The sequence below is a fragment of the Salvelinus alpinus genome, chromosome 10, assembly GCF_045679555.1.
Source record: "Salvelinus alpinus chromosome 10, SLU_Salpinus.1, whole genome shotgun sequence".
NCBI lineage: Eukaryota > Metazoa > Chordata > Actinopteri > Salmoniformes > Salmonidae > Salvelinus > Salvelinus alpinus.
Window position 1 is genome coordinate 41,596,931 of NC_092095.1, and position 21,950 is coordinate 41,618,880.

A 21,950-nucleotide genomic window follows, 5' to 3' on the forward strand; every position below is an offset into this window, starting at 1 on the left:
CATAACATTACTGTCCTTTACTTTTGTTGAAAGATTTCATCAAACCTTGTAGTGCTTGGCGGAATTTCCTTGCTCCGCTAGTAGGGGAGAAATTAGATATTTGAGAGTCAGACGCTCACACATTTTTACGTATTTAGTCTTTATATCTATTATTCAGAGTGATAATGGTTAGTGACAATTTGGATTTGGATTTCCCAGCATGCGTTTTAATTTTGAACGTCTAAAGAATCCATATGTTTTCTGAAATATGAACACAGAAATACTGTACATTTTGAGCTCTTATAATGGTGGCGATCTGACACAATTACCATCATGGTCCTCACTTGGACTTGCATTGTTCTAGTCTTGGTCTTGACTTGGACTCACCCCCCCCCTCGGTCTTGGTCTTGGCTCAGCCTCGCTTTACTGTAGGTGGTCTAGAGCACAACACTGAGAGGAGCGTTCTGAAAAGTAGTTCCTCTCTCTCTCTCTCTTTCTCCCTCTCTCCCTCGAGCTCCCTCTTTCTCTCTCTCTCTCTCTCTCTCACTCTCCCTCGAGCTCCCTCTTTCTTTCTCTCTCTCACACACTCTCACCTTCCCTCTCTCTCACACTCTGCTCTGCAGCATAACATTGTATTGATTATGTTGATGGGAATAAAAAGTGTTGTATGTCAGGCCTGTGTAAGAAGCAGCACTCTGTAAGGTAATAGGTCACTGTTCTATTACAGTATCTTCTATTCAGTAGGACCCAGGCAGGCAGGATGGATATAGAGCTGTTTTGGATCTATGCCACCACGGGGGAATGTACTGTATGTTGAGGGGATTATTACCAGAGAGTGACTGCTATGTCCACATAAGAGGTTGTGAATAGGGTACCACTTGGGATGCAGAGAGAATATACCCTACAGCCCCAGACCCACCTCAGATCAGATCTGTCCAGGGGCCCAAAGTAACTACCCTCTTTCACTGTGTCTCCATCCCTCCCTCTGTCCCTCCCTCCAAGGTAGTGCACTTTTCTGCTGTGCTGAGCAAACAAGCAGCAGCGAGCCCTCCTTGTTTTCCTCTCTTCCTCTCTCCCCCGATCTTCTCTTCCATTCCATGTATATTCATCACCTCTGCGTTTCCCTCCCGAAAGCAGTGAAAAGGAGGGGAATTATTCCTGGGCACTGACAGGAGGGCCATGGAAGCCCCCAGGGGTGTTAGGAGGGAGAGTGAGGGGGGTAGAGAGGTGTGCAGTCAGGGGAGCATGGATGGAGGGAGGGAGAGAGAGAGGCTCACTGAGCCAAAATAATTTGTCTCATCCAAACGCTGCAGAGAAAATGGATGAGTTTAATTGATTCTGACTACTTAGGTCGGATCCAGGCTCCTCCGCAGGGAGAGACGGTGTATGAAGCCCAGTTAGAGCTCGCCCGCGTGGGGGAGGGATAGGTGGAAGGGGGTGGAGGTGTGGAATATCACTTATTAGTCATACATGTGTGCGTGCGGGCACGCACGCACGCACGCACGCACGCACGCACGCACGCACGCACGCACGCACGCACGCACGCACGCACGCACGCACGCACGCACGCACGCACGCACGCACGCACGCACACACACACACACACACACACACACACACACACACACACACACACACACACACACACACACACACACACACACACACACACACACACACACACACACACACACACACACACTAGTGCAGAGGCACAAAAGAACGGTCAGACTTGTGCAGTGGCGTTTGATCCATTAATATCTAGCTGCATGGTTATATTGTCACACATTTCTCTTAGTGAAATTAATAGAGCGAATTATGACAGATTTAAATGGTGAGAGTGTATAAATGGATGATACTGAATTCCACCTCCTCCTCCTCCTCCTCCCAGCTTTATCCCTGCCATCACAGTCGTTATTCAGCGACACCACATCACATCTCCTACTTCATGTAGGAGCTAATTAACCTATCAAATCAGCCAGGGGAATTTCCCAGCTTGTCTGTTTAATTGCAGGTGGGGGTTTAGAGGGATAAGGGGGAAGATGGGTGTGTGAGGGAGTTTACTCTGCTCAGAGCTCCTCAATCAAAGACGCACACTTGCACGCACGCATGCACGCACACACACACACACACACACCTACTTTACATACAGTGCATTTGGAAAGTATCCAGACCCCTTGACTTGTTCAACATTTTGTTACGTTACAGCCTTATTTAAAAATGGATTAAATAAAAAAAACTGTCCTCATCAATCTACACACAATACCCCATAATGACAAAGTGAAAACCGGTTTTTAGAAATAGTTGAAAATGTATTAAAAATTTAAAACAGATATACCTTATTTACATAAGTATTCAGAACCTTTGCTATGAGACTTGTAATTGAGCTCAGGCGCATCCTGTTTCCATTGATCATCCGTGAGATGTTTCTACAACTTGATTGGTAAATTCAATTGATTGGACCGAATTTGGAAAGGCACACACCGGTTTATATAAGGTCCCACAGTTGACAGTGCATGTCAGAGCAAAAACCAAGTCATGAGGTCGAAGGAATTGTCAGTAGACTTCCGAGAAAGGATTGTGTCGAGGCACAGAACTGTGGAAGGGTACCAAAAAACTTCTGCAGCACTGAAGGTCCCATCCAACCTGACAGAGCTTGAGAGGATCTGCAGAGAAGAATGGGAGAAACTCCCCAAATACAGGTGTGCCAAGCTTGTAGCATCAGCTCAAGGCTATAATAGCTGCCAAAGGTAAATGGTCTGAATACTGTACTTATGTAACTGTGATATTTCAGTTTTAAAATAAATTTGCAAAACATTTCTAAAAAGCTGTTATTGCTGTTATTTGTCTTTATGGGGTATTGTGTGTAGATTAATGAGGAGAGAAAAATCAATACATTTTAGAAAAAGTCAAGGGGTCTGAATACTTTCTGAATTCATTGTAAAGATGGGCAGAGGGACACCCCTCCAACCATACAGTAGCTACCTTAATAAATATATTACCTATTCAGATATATATATATATGTGTGTGTGTGTGTGTGTGTGTGTGTGTGTGTGTGTGTGTGTGTGTGTGTGTGTGTGTGTGTGTGTGTGTGTGTGTGTGTGTGTGTGTGTGTGTGTGTGTGTGTGTGTGTGTGTGTGTGTGTGTGTGTGTGTGTGTGTGTGTGTGTGTGTGTGTGTGTGTGTGTGTGTGTGTGTGTGTGTGTGTGTGTGTGTGTGTGTGTGTGTGTGTGTGTGTGTGTGTGTGTGTGTGTGTGTGTGTGTGTGTGTGTGTGTGTGTGTGTGTTTAACTATTCTTGTGGGGACCAGCAGTCCTTACAAGAATAGTAAACGAACAAAAAGTTGACCAGCTGGGGACATTTTGTTAGTCCCCACAAGGTCAAATTATATTTCTAGGGGGTTTAGGGTTAAGGTTAGAATTAGTGTTAGTGTTAGAATTAAGTTAAATATTAAGGTTAGGAGCTAGGGTTAGGGTTAGGAGCTAGGGTTAGGTTTAGGGTTAGGATAAAGTTTAGGTTTTTGGGTTAGGGTTAGGGTTAAGGTTAGGGTAAGAGTACGGGTTAGGATTAGGGTTAGGTTTAGGGGTTAGGGAAAATAGGATTTTGAGTGGGACTGAATTGTATGTCCCCACAAGGTTAGCTGTACAAGACGTGTACAGCTTGTGTGTGCGCGTGTGCGCGTGTGCGCGTGTGCGTGTGTGTCCATTCATCCTCCTGCAGGCTCATTTCATTAACCTTATTTGTAAGATTGCGCTGTAAATGTAGGTTACCACTCAGGCATACATTATTCCCCAAAGGCAGGGAGACATTAGCATCCTGTTATCTCTGTAGAGTCCCCTGAGCGGTTTTGACTCTGACTTGGGAAACATGCTCTCTGTCACCTCTGCTTTCAATACAGCCGGACAAATGGTGGTTGAGAGACTGAAAAGGGATGGGTAATCTCGTGTAGTCCATTGTGTAGCCCCTGTGTAGTCCATTGTGTAGCCTCGTTGTAGTCCCTCTGTGAAGTGAGTGCCAGATCAGGGCTAAGATTGAGTTATGTGTCTCACTCTGAGGACCCTGAGCAGATGGTTGAAGTCCCTCTGGGGTGAACGGCGCCTACACTGACTGTGTGTGTTTACTTATGTTGCACTAGGAGTTCAACCATCTGGATCAGAGTACACTGAGCTTCCCTTAGTGGTTTGGTGGATTCCTATTTTGGTGACATGGAATAGGCAGTGTGTGTGCGTGCGTGCATGCATGTGTGTGTGCACTTGCTGTTCATTCATTTACATCCAATCCATCAATAGGGGGTAATGTGTCCCCCCATTACAGGATGAGGACTAGTATCTACTGTACTGGTCTAAATGTACCTCCAGTGTTCATCTCTCTCTTTCTCCATTTAGACACTGGGTAGATTGATTTCTCTCTCCATCTTTCTCACCAGCCTCTCTCACACATCCCTCTCTACATCTCGCTCTCTGTCTCTCTCTCTCTCCCCATCCCTCTATCCATCTGTCTCTCCATCCAGCCTTTCCATTGCTCTCGCTCTCTCCAGCCTTTCACCCATCATCTATTATTTACCTGGTCTCTCCTGCTGCTCATTAGCTGGGTAATATGGGAGGGTGTGGAGAGGAGCGAGCCGGACAGCTTTGAAACATGACAAGACCAAGCGGGAGCAGAGCAGTCCAGAGCAGGGTAGAGCAGTGGAGGAGAGCAGAGGGAAAATTGTACCCCTCAGTGGGCTTCGTAAATGTATGTGCTCTCTGTTTTACAAAGTGTATGAGGTACACGTACAGTTATGCGACATCTTTTCAAGAAACCAAAGACCTGCTTTGATTATGACAGAGACAGTCCAAAATCCAACCCGTTGCTCGTCCACATGGGTGTCACGGATATTACGTTTTGAGACAAATGTGAGAGCAATAATCCACCATTATATCAATCGTGATCTTGAGCGAGAGAGCGTAAAAGGAATAGTTGACAGAAGGCTTGTCCAGTTCAAGTGTTGGGTGTTTTCCTCAGGTTTCACCCCTCTACCTTAGTGTTGGCCAGGACATCTGTGGTCAGTACGGGTCACATTTTACTAGCCCATAAATCTGTCCCTCTGCTCCCCTAGTGAGGTCAGCTTTGCTAGACCAGGACCCCCTGGGTAGTGTTTAGGGAGTCACATTACCACTCCTCGATTTTTAACCAAGCTTACTACTGAGACCAACTCCTTACCGGTTGGTCCTAAATTTGAGAGACATCAAAATAGGGCACTTACAGAGAGCAACATTACTTTCTGAACACTCTTGAGTCCATGTTCTCTTTTCTGAAAGGGGTGCTTTGAGGCATTGTAGCAAGAACAGGCATACCCCAGTACCTCTAGTTGTGTGTGTGTGTGTGTGTAAACTCTATCTGACTGATCCCGTTAGGAATGGGGGTGTGTGGGGGGATGTGTGGGGGGGAGTTATGTCTTTGATCATACCCCCTACCGATCTCCCCCATGAGAGGCTGCTCTCCTGTGAGGTGGGAGACACGAGGTAGTCAGTGTGACGGCTGTGGTACATGTTACCTCTGATTAAAGAGAAATATGCATCCAACGGCGTTATAGAGCTTTCCTTTTTATCTGCTCTCACCAAGGCGATAGCGACAGTCTGTAGATTGGGGGTTGATAGCATTTTGAGCTGCAACACTGACAGTGTTTCCCAGTAAAGCTGCAATGCTGTTTCAAACTTGGGTTGATGTGAACGTGGATTTTTTGTATTGTGTATGTGTTGGACCTTGGGGTTCTATTCAATCAGATCTGCTTTAGCCGACATCCGCATATCGGTTGTTTTGGCGGTCTCGGAGGTGGAACTGCGTTAGAGCTGTCAAATTCGCAAGCGGCTCCTGGCATTATACCTAAAGTGGACATTGCCATTGGCTGCACAAAGTCACATTAAGAGAACTCTCATGGGCCTCCTGAGTGGAGCAGTGGTCTAAGGCAATGCTGAGGCACCACTACAGCCTAGGGTTCGATCCCAGGCTGTGTCACACCCGGCCGTGACCCCGATGGGGCAGCGCACAATTGGCTCAGCGCCGTCCAAGTTAGGGTTTGGCCGGGGGGGGGATTTCCTTGGCTCACCATGCTCGAGCGCCTGCTAGCTGACTTCGGTCGTCAGTTGGATGGTGTTTCTTCTGACACATTGGTGTGGCTAGCTTCCGGGTTAAGGAAGCAGAGTGTTAAGAAGCAGCGTGGCTTGGCAGGTCATGTTTTGCAGGACACATGACTCTCGAACCGTTGGGGTGTGGCAGCGATGAGACAAGATTGTAACTACCAATTGGATATCACGAAATTGGGGGTAAAAAAAGAGAAATCCCATGCAGCCTTCTTTACAAGTTTGAACATTGGAATGTGAGATTAAATCTATACCTCGATTAGGCTGATAGAAACCCTTATTATTTAGTTTAATGATTTTCAATTTGAGAGTCATTATTTCTATATAGCCTACATTTTCTCATTCTGAACTTCTAACGCGAGTGGGACCGATGTGGATTGATGACGATGATCAAGAACAGCTGCTCATCGATTTGACAGTCACACCTCCCACACTGGCAAAACATCAGCGATGCGGGTGTCGGCTATCGCCGGTTAATGCTTGATCTGATTGAATCTAGGCCTTTGGTCTCTGTGTAATTACTGTTGTCAGGTTTGGCCCGAGCACCTGAAATCACACCAGAGTTCACCTCTGACCCTTGAACCTAGGACATGTTCCTCTAAAACAATTAGAGCCGAGGGCCCACATTCCACACGGCAGTGACGAAAGCACTAATGGAGAAGGTATCACGCGAGTTCATGGAGAGAGTAATGTCCTTTCTCCATTAGAAGAACCAAGAAGAAACCAGCTCTGGAGGAAGTCAGTGTTGGTTACTAGAACTAAGCGGTCCATCCATTGCAATGTAAACACAACAGTTTCCATTGCAGTTCCACCTGGCTCGTCTTCGAAAGTGGAGAATAGTAAAGAGAGCAGGAGAGGTAGACAGAGAGAAACTTCACTGATGTTTGATCATTCCCATCCATCAAATATGAATCCATCAGGAGGCATATGATTATTGTTTTGATTCACATCTCATTCATGCACACGACATCCTACTCTTCCTCATCTCAACCTCAATAGGAAGTCTCTGGAAAAAGGCTCCATGATTGTGAGATGTAGCAAGAAGCCACTTGATTCTTTGTAGTTAGATGGTGTGTGTCTGTGTGGGCAAAACAAGAGTATAGATTTACCCCCCCCCAACAAACACTCATTCAATCATGGGGAGATTGGATGAGGTTGCAGTACAAAGATGCCCTCTGTCAGATAGGTATTGAGGCATAATGTAGGTGCTTGATAACCCCTCTGGCAACCCTAGTTAACGTGGTCCACACACACACACACACACACACCTCCGACCCAGACCCCAAACACCTTAATGTTCAGTGCTGACTGCACACGGTGTCACTCAATGAATCCCTTTCCAAGCATCCCCACTAATGCACGCACACAGACAATCCAACGCTGTGTGTGTGTGCGTAAAAGTCATAAAAGGAAAATAAATAGAAAACCTAACATAAGCATGGATTCATCCTCCAACTTTATTGTTACGTACAACAGGGTTGGTTCTACAGTTACCTGAGCAGGATAAACATACTGTTACTGGAAATAAATATGCATTTATTTTTTATATCTTGTTAGATATCATCACACAGATCTCATCATCTTCAGTAAAGCATACATTTGTATCGTTCTGAGAAAGGTAAGGTTTTCAGGTTCACTAACAGCCACGATCACAAACACTTTCAGCCAAGTTTTGACAGTCACCATTTTGTGAAACAGACATATTAGCTATGTGATTACTTTCACACCATTGATTTGTTTGTGCTGCAAGACACTGTGCCAGACACAAGCAAGGAGAGCTATGCTCAGCATAAGTTGCCGGTTTGACGATAATAAACAAATTCCTTTCTAGTTAGTTTCCTCCATTAGAACAAAGCAGCATATTCACTATATATTCTATGCAAATATATATTCTCAATATACTGTATCTATACATATATATATATAATCTAACTATAGAAGTCTATATTCAATATGTATATATAGAATTTGGTAGGGTTTTAAAACATTCAAGGTACATTCACTTACCATGTGATTATTTTTCATACGAAAAAGGTTACACAGTCTGACAAATGTTTAAACCACATCTACCACCCCTCTACAAGTCAATCTCCCAACCAAGAAACACAACATTGAATTCCCCATCGTAAGAAGCAAACAGAAGACAAAACAGGCTTTTCCACTCAGTTTCCAATGACCAATCATAGCATTAAGAGAATGTACATAAAAGTTTACTTCAGTCTAGTATTCACACCCCTTGACTTTTTACACATTTTGTTGAGTTACAGCCTGCATTTAAAATTGAGATGTTTTGTCAGTGGCTTACACACGATACCCCATAAGGTCAAAGTGGAATTATGTTTTGAGATTAATTCAAAATGAATAGTGGAAATGTCACGAGTCAATAAGTATACAACTCCTTTGTTATGGCAAGCCAAAATAAGTTCAGGAGTACAAATGTGCTTAACAAGTCACATAATAAGTTGCATGGTGTTTAACATTATTTTTGAAAGGATTCATCGAATACCCGTTTGGACATTACACTTCGGATGGTGTGTATTAATTACCATAAAGTGCATTAATTACACTTTGGGCGGGTGTAGAGGAAGGAAACCGCTCAGGGATTTCACCATGAGGCCAATGGTGACTTTAAAACATTTACGGAGTTTAATGGCTGTGATATGGGAAAACTGAGGATGGTTCGACACCATTGTAGTTATTTATGATTTTATTTAACCTTTATTAAACTAGGCAAGTCAGTTACAGTGCCTTGCAAAAGTATTGACCCCCCTAGGGCATTTTTCCTATTTTGTTTCATTACAACCTGTAATTAAAATGGATTTTTATTTGGATTTCATGTCATGGACATACACAAAATAGTAAAAATTGGTGAAGTGAAATGAAAAAAATTACTTGTTTCAAAAAATTCTAAATTAATAAATAATAAAAAAAAACGGAAAAGTGGTGCGTGCATACAGTCAGTTGAAGTTGGAAATTTACATACACTTAGGTTGGAGTCATTAAAACTCGTTTTTCAACCACTCCAAAAATGTCTTGTTAACAAACTATAGTTTTGGCAAGTCGGTTAGGACATCTACTTTGTGCATAACACAAGTAATTTTTACAACAATTGTTTACAGATAATTTCACTGTATCACAATTCCAGTGGGTCAGAAGTTTACATACACTAAGTTGACTGTGCCTTTAAACAGCTTGGGAAATTGCAGAAAATGATGTCATGGCTTTAGAAGCTTCTAATAGGCTAATTGACATAATTTGAGTCAATTGGAGGTGTACCTGTAGATGTATTTCAAGGCCTACCTTCAAACTCAGTGCCTCTTTGCTTGACATCATGAGAAAATCTAAAGAAATCAGCCAAGACCTCAGAAAAATTGTAGACCTCCACAAGTCTGGTTCAACCTTGGGAGCAATTTTCAAATGCCTGGAGGTACAACGTTCATCTGTACAAACAATAGTACGCAAGTATAAACACCATGGGACCATGCAGCCATTATACCGCTCAGGAAGGAGACGCGTTCTGTCTCCTAGAGATGAATATACTTTGGTGCGAAAAGTTCAAATCAATCCCAGAACAGCAGCAAAGGACCAGGTGAAGATGCTGGAGGAAACAGGTACAAAAGTATCTATATCCACAGTAAAATGAGGCCTATATCGACATAACCTGAAAGACCGCTCAGCCAGGAAGAAGTCACTGCTCCAAAACTGCCATAAAAAATACATACTATGGTTTGCAACTGCAATGGGGACAAAGATCATACTTTTTGGAGAATTGACCTCTGGTCTGATGAAACAAAAATAGAACTGTTTGGTCATAATGACCATTGTTATGTTTGGAGGAAAAAGGGGGAGGCTTGCAAGCCGAAGAACACCATCCCAACTGAAGCACGGGGGTGGCAGCATCATGTTGTGGGGGTGCTTTGCTGCAGGAGGGTCTGGTGCACTTCATGAGGAATGAAAATGATGTGGATATATTGAAGCAACATCTTAAGACATCAGTCAGGAAGTTAAAGCTTGGTTGCAAATGGGTCTTCCAAATGGACAATGACCCCAAGCATACTTCCAAAGTTGTGGCAAAATGGCTTAAGGACAATTCCATATACATTTTGAGGGCAGAACTGAAAAAGCGTGTGCGAGCAAGGAGGCCTACAAACCTGACTCAGTTACACCAGCTGTCAGGAGGAATGGGCCAAAATTAACCCAACTTATTGTGGTAAGGTTGTGGAACGTTTGACCCAAGTTAAACAATTTAAAGGCAATGCTACCAAATACTAATGGAGTGTATGTAAACTTCTGACCCACTGGGAATGTGATGAAATAAATAAAAGCTGAAATAAATCACTCTACTATTATTCTGACATTTCACATTCTTAAAATAAAGTGGTGATCCTAACTGACCTAAGACAGGGAATTTTTACTAGGATTAAATGTCAGGAATTGTGAAAAACTGAGTTTAAATGTATTTGGCTAAGATGTATGTAAACTTCTGACTTCAACTGTATGTATTCACCCCCTTTGCTATGAAGCCCCTAAATAAGATCTGGTGCAACCAATTACCTACAGAAGTCACATAATTAGTTAAATAAAGTCCACCTGTGTGCAATCTAAGTGTCACATGATCTCAGTATATATACACACACACCTGTTCTGAAAGGCCCCAGAGTCTGCAACACCACTAAGCAAGGGGAACCACCAAGCAAGCGGCACCATGAAGACCAAGGAGCTCTCCAAACAGGTTAGGGACAAAGTTGTGGACAGATCAAATTCTTGAGGGAAACCTGTTTCAGTCTTCCAGAGATTTGAGACTGGGACGGAGGTTCACCTTCCAGCAGGACCATGACCCTAAGCACACTGCTAAAGCAACACTCGAGTGGTTTAAGGGGAAACATTTAAATGTCTTGGAATGGCCTAGTCAAAGCCCAGACCTCAATCCAATTGAGAATCTGTGGTATGACTTAAAGATTGCTGTACACCAGCAGAACACATCCAACTTGAAGGAGCTGGAGCAGTTTTGCCTTGAATAATGGGCAAAAATCCCAGTGGCTAGATGTGCCAAGCTTATAGAGACATACCCCAAGAGACTTGCAGCTGTAATTGCTGCAAAAGGTGTCTCTACAAAGTATTGACTTTGGGGGGGGGATGAATAGTTATGCACACTCAAGTTCAGTTTTGTTTGCGTCTTATTTCTTGTTTTACAAAAAAAAATATTTTGCATCTTCAAAGTGGTAGGCATGTTGTTTAAATCAAATGATACAACCCACCCAAAAATCTATTTTAATTCCAGGTTGTAAGGCAACAAAATGAAAAATGCCAAGGGGGGTGAATACTTTCGCAAGCCACGGTAAGAACAAATTCTTATTTACAAGGATGGCCTACCCCGGCCAAACCCTAACGACGCTGGGCCAATTGTCCACTGCCCTATGGGACTTCCAATCACGGCCGGTTGTGATACAGTCTGGAATCGAACCAGGGTCTGTAGTGAAATTCAGTGCATTAGACCGCTGCGCCACTCGGGAGCCCCAAAGTTACTTCACAATACTAACCTAATTGACAGAGTAAAAAGAAGTAAGCCTGTACAGAATATTCAAAAACATGCATCCTGTTTGCAACAAGGCACAAACGTAATAGTGCAAAAAATGTGGCAAAGCAATTCACTTTTTGTCCTGAATACAAAGTGTTATGTATGGGGCAAATCCAATACAACACATTACTGAGTACCACTCTTCATATGTTCAAGCATAGTGGTGGCTGCATCATGTTATGGGTATGCTTGTAAGTCATTAAGGAGTGGGGAGTTAAAACATTTAAATGAACATTGAATGGAGGTAAGCACATGCAAAATACTAGTGGAAAACCTGGTTCAGTCTGCTTTATCACTGGGAGATAAATTCACTTTTCAGCAGGACAATACAGTTTTGACTTAAATCTGCTTGAAAATCTATGGCACGGCTTGAAAATGGTTATCTAGCAATGATCAACAACCAATTTGACAGAGCTTTAAGAATTTTGCAAAGAATAATTGGCACATATTGTACAATCCCGGTGTGCAAAGCTCTTAGTCTTACCCAGAAAAACGAACAGCTGTAATCGCTGCCAAAGGTGATCCTAACATGTATATTTGTATTTTGTTACAAAATACAGCACTGAAGCAGAGAACATTAAAATAATCATTAAAAATTATTGGGGAATCATCTAAAGTGATACGCTACTACGCCAAGTCTTTCCTGAGCCACCAGTCATAAGCTTTAAGAGATGTCCTACCCTAAATGACAAATTAGTCCACAGTTATCTTCCGGGTGACTCTCAAAAAACTTGGCTTGACCACAAACCCAAGGGCTCTTTTAAATGTAACCATTGCAGAAATATTGCACAGAAGAAGTATTTTGTTGACACAGCTTCCAAAATGGAGTATTACGTCAAGCATTTCATTAACTGCAAAACCACTCATGTCATCTATAGATTGGAATGTCCACAGTGCAAGGTGTTCTACATTGGACGGACAAAGAGACGCCTTCAAGACCGCTTAGCGGAATACAAGTACGCCATACGGGTAGGCAATGAAGACTACCCCATGGCAAGGCACTACAAGTCCTTACACCATGGCAACCCTGCCTCCCTACAAGCTATGGGTATTGATCATATTCCGGCCTCTATTAGAAAAGGGGACCGTCCTAAACAGTTAAACCAAAGGGAAAGTTTTTGGATTTACAAACTACAGGCCACTAAATACCCTGGTTTAAATGAAGATATGGATTTCTCACCCTTCCTGTAGGGTCGTGATAGGTCCATTTGCTGTCATCTAGTGGACATTTTGCTCAATTGCCCTCAGCTATGTTTAGACTGTTGTTCATGTTTTGCTGTGTTCTAGTGTACTATGGAATATATTGCTTTCTTATTCTTGACATTTCTCCCAGTCATATTTAAGGTTAGAACTACCTTTTAGTGTTTTACATTTACATTTTAAGTCATTTAGCAGACGCTCTTATCCAGAGTGTTCTGATACTTCTAGCTTGGAGTTGTATTTTTATGATAACATAGCTACAGTATTTCACCTTTTAATGTGTATAGTATTGCTTACTAGGTGTGTCCAATACATTTTGTAACCACTCCCTCTTCCAATTAGGGCTAATTGGAAAAGCTGTTCAAAAGAGGACATTGTATTCCTTTTTTTGGTACTCCCTGACAAAGGCCATGCAGCCGAAATGCGTCGTAAAAAAAAAAAAACGTTGTTTCTATTGAACATGCCATACTAATAAAGGCATTTTAATTAATTATATGAAGAGTGCCTTGGTCCTCCTTTTTGATGATCCTAACATGTATTGACTAAGGGGTGTGAATACTTATATATTAGTGTTTTATTTTTCATATATATATATATATATATTTTTTTACAAATGTTTATTTCATTTTCAATAAATTTGCAAAAATGTCTAAACATGTTTTCACTTTGTCATTGTGGGGTATTGTGTTTAAATGGGTAAGATTAAACATATATTCAATCAATTTTGAATTCAGGCTGAAACAACAAAATGTGGAATAAGTCAAGGGATATGAACACTTTCTGAAAGCACTATAAAAATGTTCCATTTTTGAAGACATACCGACAGTTGCATTTTTCTCTTGAACACAGACCTCAAGTGCACCAATTCCACGGGTTTATACTGAATAATAGTTGGCAGCATTAGTTCAACATTTATGTAAAGTCTTTATAATGTAATAGTAACAAATTGAGCTAGTTTTGTCAGTAGTATATCAATCACCCTTTCCATTATCACAGAGTACACAAACAAATATATATAATAATATATCATCTGTTTATGAGTCCTTTATTGATTATTAGCCAGAAATAAGATTCTCAATCTATTTTCAGGAGGCCTCAGATGTTTCAGTCAGGTGCTGGTGTACTGAGAAGGTTTTCCTCTAGGTCAAAATAGCTAGACATATACCATGTACCGTACTCATATACCATGTACCGTACTCATTTCACTGAGGGCCGAGTGGCTGCGGGTTTTCGCTCCTCCCGTGTACTTGATTAATTAAAGTCACTAATTAGGGCTTAATTGAAGGAAAAAACTAAAACCTGCAGACACAAGGCCCAACATTGAATGAGTTTGACACATAAGGTCTATAATTAGTTTTCAACCAAAAAGTACTTTCAAGGCCAAAAGACAGACTTAGGTACAGTGTGCCCTTATTACTACCGCTAGGCTATTATGCTTACTCACGTCATTTGACAAACCGTTTCACTGCGTCTGTGGCCAATAATGTATCTAAATACGCAATACAAAAAAAATAAAACTATCCTTTCCATTTTATTAAACAAAATATTAAAACACACCAAAATCAAAAAACCTAAACACAAAATCAGAACTAACAAAAAAACAGTGCAGTCCATAAAATACCATATAATAATTACTAATCTATCAAGTGGATTCTCAAACAAACTAACCTGTGCTATAACTGACCTCTGTACGTCCTAATACCATTTACACACTACTGAGCCGAGCTGCACTGTACTGCACTGGCCTGGTTAGAGGCAAGGCATCCACCATTCCATAGTTGCTGGAACTGTGGTGCAAAGGACCATTTGAAAATAAAATGTCCCCACTGTATGGTTGGGGTCAGCTTGATAGTGTATAAAGGGAATAACTGCGTGTGTTTGAGAGCAGCCCACTGTGCAGGATGGGCTCAGACAGACACAGACAGTGAGTGCGGTGCGTTCCAGGTTGTCTTTATTGCAGTCAGGCTGACCCGATTATTAGCTCTCACAATGCCTGGAGAGATGTTTAACATCGGACACCATGTTAATATGGTATAGCAATCTTCTGATGCACTGTTTGGAACCGTCACTTCATTAGAAGCTAAAAAGAATCAGTAAAGTCAATCTTCTGAGTTGTGCAACGTGACTGCAACAGAAACAACCTGAAACGTGTCCAGTGCCATGTTAATGTGTGCTGTGAGAGGGCAAGTCCATCTCCCTGTCCCCTGAGTAGGAGCTGAGGGCCTCCCAGAGTACCTGGGTGTCCTCACAGTGGTGGTGGACCGTCCAGTGCTCCATCACCTCCTCCTTACTGTCCAGGACCTGGCTGCACAGCACACAGTTAAACACTGAGCCCTGCCCGAGGACCCCTCTCCCTCCCCGGGCTGAGCGGCCAGTCGGCTCCCCCTCTCCCTCTCTGTCTCCATTCCCATCGTCCTCTGCCCCCCCCTGGTGGTGGGAGAGGATATGACGCTTCAGCTTGGAGAAGGAGAAGAACTCTTCGTCACAGCTCCCACAGCGGACTAGGTTCCTCTTCTCATTGAGCTGGCGCCAGTAGTGGGCGGCGTGTTTCACCAGCTCGTCCTCGGCCTCCCGGCCCCCTTGGAGTGCCCCTCCCAGCCCGCCAGCCCCGTCCCGCAGGCGCACCTGCACCTCCTCCCCGTGCACGTAGAGCAGGTGCAGCTTCATGTCGGCGAAGGTGGGGGTGATGGCCTGACAGCGGCCACACTTGATCTGGAGCTCCACCGGGTCCTCGCGCTCCTCCTGGCCCTGCTCGTCCCCCTGGTCTGGAGACATCGCCCTGGAGACACATACAAGATGGAGACAGACATGATGGAAGGAAGAACTGTGGTGTTTTATGAAAATTGGTGAGAAGCTAACAATATTCTAAGAAATGTATCAAACTCACAGTGACCAAAAGTCAAGAGTCCTATTGATGAGACAAGTATATCAGTATGTAAGTACAATTTATAATTCTGAAAATGTAGGTAGTCACCCCTCCACAGGCACGTCGTCTTCATGTTGGCTGATGGATGGCTCCACAGTCAGGATAACCTTATGCACCTCCCTCAGATGGCTGAAGTACACGCCCACGTAGCCAAACGCCTTCTCACAGAACTCACAGCGAAGCGTCCGGCGTGGTCGGCCCTCTGAGTGGTGCAGCTTCATGTGAGTGCTGAGCGAGCCGGAATGGGCATAGGCCTTACGACACACTGGACAGACGTAAGGCCTACTGTTGGTGTGGCTGTTCATATGGCTCTGCAAGTGGTGTTTGAACTGGAAGCAGCGGCTGCAGGTGGGGCAGTGGTGGAGGGGCCGGCTACTGCCCAGGTAGACCCTTTGAGAGGAACTACCCCCTCTCAGGTGAAGCGTGGTAGAGGCTGACTGGGGCTGGCGAGGACCAGGCTCCAGGACCTTGACAGAGAGTTGGTGCCCTACGAGGAGCTCTGGTTCCAGGCTGTCAGAGGAGGTGAGGGAGGGCAGGCTGACCAGCTGGGGAACTGTCTCCATCAGCAGCATGTGGTGAGGCTTGGGTCTGATGCTGCGGTACTTCTTAGAGATGTCCACCTCCCTCTGCTGCGAGATGACAGCCGAAGGAGAAGGCTTCTCTGGAACCCTCCTCCGAAAGAACGACAAGGATCTCTTCTTCCTTGCCTCAAAGGCCAGAATATCCTCCATTGTCTTCCTCTTCCTCCCCCTCTTCTTGCCCGGTGGTTTCTGCATCTGAAGCGTTCCCAGCAGCGACAGGGTGCCTGTGGTCTTGGCCCGAGGCTGGCTCTGCAGCAGGGAGTTTGGCATGTGGTTCTGACAGAGGGCCTCGGCAGTCTCTGGGGTCTTGGACTGGGGATCAGAGGGATACGAGGTAAGGCCGGGCAAGCCAGGCTGGCTGGGGAAAGCCTTCTTGGGACTCATGGCGTTCAGGTTGAGTTTGGTGGCTGGTATGAGGTTGCTTTTTATGTTCGAGTAGGGCAGGATGGGCAACTTGCCTTTGGGTGGGGAGGGTATAATCTGGACAGCTTTGCTGAAGATGGCTGGAGAGAGGACAGTGATGCTGCTACTAGCTGGCTGTGGATGGGGCTGTTGGGCTACAGGCTTGGGTTGGCATGGCCTAATGCCAACCTTAATGTTGCTCTCTTCCTGTGGCAGTTTGACTGGGGAGCTTTTAGTAAAACCACCAGATGGGTATTGGAGGTTCTGCAGCATGCTGGTGACGGGGCCCGGGCCGTGGGCAGGAGTAGACATGTGGTTGATGGTGGTGTCCACCACTGCTACTTGCTCCAGTGGAGATCCAGAGTAGAGCACAGCGTTGTCCGGGAGCAGGGCTGTGAGGGCTGAGATCTCAGAGGAGGCTGTGGAGTCGATCAGTATGACCTGTTTTGATGGCTCCTCCTTGGGTTCCGGCGATGACAACTTCTTTTTTACCGCCGCTATTGACCTTTGTGGCCGGGTTGTCACGGCAGTGGGTGTGGCTAATTTGACCTTCTCCGGGGTGCTCTTGGCCCTCATTGGCTGGTACCTGGGGATGGGCAGCTTCAGGTTCTTCTGGATTGTCTGTTGCTGCGGCTGTTGTTGCTGTGGAGATTGAGGGGATACGGAGGGCGGCAGGGCCACTAGAGAGAAGGTGCCCTCCTGTCCTGCCACCTGCATCAGGGCATAGTTCTGGGCCGGAACCAGGATGGATTTAGGGCTGACGGCTGTAGAGGCTGCCTCTGGGAGGGCAGAGGGTTGCTGGCAAGACAGGACGGCGGTCGGGGAGGGAACTACCGCTGCTGGGGCCTTGGGGGCGATGCTTCTGAACTGGAGGCTCTTCATCATCTAGCCTGGCACGGAGGTCTAGACCCAGACCTGTCTTAGTCTGTCAACAGAACAACAACAACAGTGAAGTTCGAGAGCTATTCTCAACAACAACGACAGTTAAAGAAATATTCCCCAACATAACATTGCAGCAAGTTTTGGCCACAGACCCTACTGATTGCATGCCATCATCTGGCATAGAGGTTTACATTTGTTTGTCAATACAACAAAAACAATACTGATCGAGATACCCCCGGCACCAACGTAATATCCTGGCATATTTTTGGTCCCAGACCCCAACCTTCCTGCTTAAGTTCTTAGCAGGAAGGTTAACCTTAGTGTTCTTAATGGTGTCGTTACAAAGTGGTTAACAGTCTGAGATGTGAGACACAGGCAGCACCCGAAATGGCACCCTAATCCCTATACGGGTGCACTACATTTGACCAGGGCCCATTTGGGATACATCCTGAGATGAAAGACAGAAGGAGGCTGTCACTGACATGAACATTTCTAAAGCTTCCACAAGAAGACTATTATCCTGTGGTTCTTCCTGCACACACACACACACACACACACAAACATCCCCCCCACACGCACACTACCCTCAGGCACAGACAAAGTGCCCCCTTTGATTTGAGTCCATCGTGCAGCCTAGATACCGCTGTGGCTCGGCGGGGTGCTCCCTGTACCCCCCTCCTCCCTCGTACCCCCTGTACTTCCTGGAAGGATCAGTCAGTAGAGCGTGAAAGCTGCCCAAGGGCAGGACAGACAGGAGCTTTACCACCACATCAAGAGGGGTTACCTCTGTGTGTGTGTGTATTACCTCTGTTAATCACTGCCCATTCTCTCTAGACCAGCAGTAGTAAAGCCTAGCTGTGGGGCTAAAACAGCCTCACTTACAAAGCCCCACATTCTGAGACCCCAATGCCCCATATCGACAAATGATATTTCACAGTACAACACCAGGGATTAGGCTTTAAAGTCGGCAGTTTACAGTAATTTTGGATGTCGAACATCGAAAAGCCTAGGAAGGGTTGAGTAAGGGGGAGTCCGGGTAAATTATTCTGACTACTTTATAAAAGGTGTAGAATGGTCATAAACTTCATCTGAGCTACTTTATCAACTCTAGTAGGCATGTGTAGGCCTATAATGAAGCTTAAAATAAGAAAAAATAAATTCTAAGCAAATATCCACATACATGTCTGTTTGAAAATAAAGATTACAGCAGAATTTTTCAAAATGAACGTGATTGTAAACAGATGATTTTGACAGGATTTTAATATAATAATATATATATTTTTTTAAATCCGACTTTCAATACCAATCCAAGTTGTGTGCACGATACCTGTCAGATTCAGAAAAAAACACCAGGATCTAAATGTGACATAAAAAGGTAGCTACTCGCACATTGCTACACCTAACCAATCTAAAAACTTTCAAAGGACTTAGGCTGAACCAATGCTTGCATTCATTTTAAAAATAGGGAAAAAAGGATATAAACCCACATTGTTCAAAACCTGGAAGTATTTCAGTGTGAGAGCAGATTATTTATACAGTGTCCACACAGCATCTTAAGTCCATACAACTGGACATATTCCCTCTCTGTTTGGATAGTTGATTCCAATTCAACTGTGAGTTTGGCCATTTGGCCGGGCATTCAGTCAACAGAGGAGAGTACAGCGGTAGGATATCTAGAATGCTCCCAAGACTTGAAGGGGGCATGGATGGTGTGTGTGTGTGTGTGTGTGTGTGTGTGTGTGTGTGTGTGTGTGTGTGTGTGTGTGTGTGTGTGTGTGTGTGTGTGTGTGTGTGTGTGTGTGTGTGTGTGTGTGTGTGTGTGTGTGTGTGTGTGGCACTGACAGGCTACCCAGGAGGTTCCTCCCATCAACTCAGAGTTTACAGTTGAACCCCAAGAGGGAAAGGGAGGGAAGAAAGAAAGGGAGGGAGCGTATTATGCAGCCGTGGTGAAGCCAAGCAACCAACCACAGGCAGCGTTAGGCCGGCGTGTGGGGCTGCTGTCGGCTTAAGTCAGACTGATGACTTCTCACGGGAAAGACTGGGTGAGAACAAAGACAGAATGACGAGAGTAAACGAAAGAGAGTGAGAAAAATGAGTAGACACTAAGTATCCAGTGGTCTGATCTGATGAGAATTGATAGCAGTGTAGCACTGCAGCTGGTGTGTTATAACTGAGGAGGTGGAGCTGCACCTATGCTCCTAGAGTGTGTCCCAAACAGCGCCCTATTCCTTATATAGTGCACTACTTTTGACCAGAGACCTATGGACCCTGGTCAAAAGTAGCCATTTGAGACGCAGTATTAGTCTCCAGACAACTTCCGGCGCCGAACCGAGATGGCCGCCTCGCTTCGCGTTCCTTGGAAAATATGCAGTATTTTGTTTTTTTATGTGTTATTTCTTACATCGGTACCCCAGGTAATCTTAGGTTTCATTACATACAGTCGGGAGGAACTACTGAATATACGATTAACGTCAACTCATCATCGTTCCTACCAGGAATATGACTTTCCCGAAACGGATCCAGTGTTTTGCCTTCCACCCAATACAATGGATCTGATCCCAGCCGGCGACCCTGTGCGACGCCGTAAAAGGGGCAAACGAGGCGGTCTCCTGGTCAGGCTTCGGAGACGGGCACATCGCGCTCCACTCCCTAGCATACTACTCGCCAATGTCCAGTCTCTTGACAATAAGGTTGATGAAATCCGAGCACGGGTAGCATTCCAGAGAGACATCAGGGATTGCAACGTGCTCTGCTTCACGGAAACATGGCTAACTCAAGAGACGCTAACGGAGTCGGTGCAGCCAGCTGGTTTCTTCATGCATCGCGCCGACAGAAACAAACATCTTTCTGGTAAGAAGAGGGGCGGGGGGGTATGCCTTATGATTAACGAGACGTGGTGTGATCATCATAACAACACACAGGAACTCAAGTCATTCTGTTCACCTGATCTAGAACTCCTCACAATCAAATGTCGACCGCATTATCTACCAAGGGAATTCTCTTCGATCATAATCACAGCCGTATATATTCCCCCCCAAGCAGACACATCGATGGCCCTGAACGAACTTTATCTGACTCTTTGTAAACTGGAAACCACACACCCTGAGGCTGCATTCATCGTAGCTGGGGATTTTAACAAGGCTAATCTAAAAACAAAACTCCCTAAATTCTATCAGCATATCGATTGTGCTACCAGGGCTGGAAAAACCCTAGATCATTGTTATACTAATTTCCGCGACGCATATAAGGCCCTCCCCCGCCCCCCTTTCGGAAAAGCTGACCACGACTCCATTTTGTTGATTCCAGCCTACAAACAGAAACTAAAACAACAAGCTCCCGCCCTCAGGTCTGTTCAACGCTGGTCCGACCAATCTGAATCCACGCTTCAAGACTGCTTCGATCACGCGGATTGGAATATGTTCCGCATTGCGTCCAACAACAATATTGACGAATATGCTGATTCGGTGAGCGAGTTCATTAGGAAGTGCATTGACGATGTCGTACCCACAGCAACGATTAAAACATTCCCAAACCAGAAGCCGTGGATTGACGGCAGCATTCGCGTGAAACTGAAAGCGCGAACCACTGCTTTTAACCAGGGCAAGGTGACCGGAAGCATGACCGAATACAAACAGTGTAGCTATTCTCTCCGCAAGGCAATCAAACAGGCTAAGTCCCAGTACAGAGACAAAATCGAGTCGCAATTCAACAGCTCAGACACAAGAGGTATGTGGCAGGGTCTACAGTCAATCACGGATTACAAAAAGAAAACCAGCCCCGTCGCGGACCAGGATGTCTTGCTCCCAGACAGGCTAAACAACTTTTTTGCCCGCTTTGAGGACAATACAGTGCCACTGACACGGCCCCCTACCAAAACCTGCGGGCTCTCCTTCACTGCGGCCGAGGTGAGTAAAACATTTAAACGTGTTAACCCTCGCAAGGCTGCAGGCCCAGGCGGCATTCCCAGCCGCGTCCTCAGAGCATGCGCAGACCAGCTGGCTGGTGTGTTTACGGACATATTCAATCAATCCTTATCCCAGTCTGCTGTTCCCACATGCTTCAAGAGGGCCACCATTGTTCCTGTTCCCAAGAAAGCTAAGGTAACTGAGCTAAACGACTACCGCCCCGTAGCACTCACTTCCGTCATCATGAAGTGCTTTGAGAGACTAGTCAAGGACCATATCACCTCCACCCTACCGGACACCCTAGACCCACTCCAATTTGCTTACCGACCCAATAGGTCCACAGACGACGCAATCGCAACCACACTGCACACTGCCC

At 45.0% G+C, this 21,950-nt stretch overlaps 1 protein-coding gene across 2 annotated transcripts in view; it reads right to left on the minus strand.

The window, feature by feature from the left end:
• Window positions 1–7,538: 7,538 nt before the first annotated feature.
• Window positions 7,539–21,950, minus strand: part of LOC139532059 (zinc finger protein 438-like) — a 99,616-nt gene continuing 85,204 nt past the window's right edge. For both annotated transcript variants that reach the window (XM_071329180.1, XM_071329179.1), the window contains exons 3-4: window positions 15,853–17,712; window positions 7,539–15,657 (exon numbers count right to left, since the gene is read on the minus strand). In XM_071329180.1, coding sequence (XP_071185281.1) covers window positions 15,042–15,657; window positions 15,853–17,672 — 2,436 coding nt within the window. In that variant the 5' untranslated portion in view covers window positions 17,673–17,712 and the 3' untranslated portion in view covers window positions 7,539–15,041. The remainder of the gene's footprint in view (window positions 15,658–15,852; window positions 17,713–21,950) is intronic.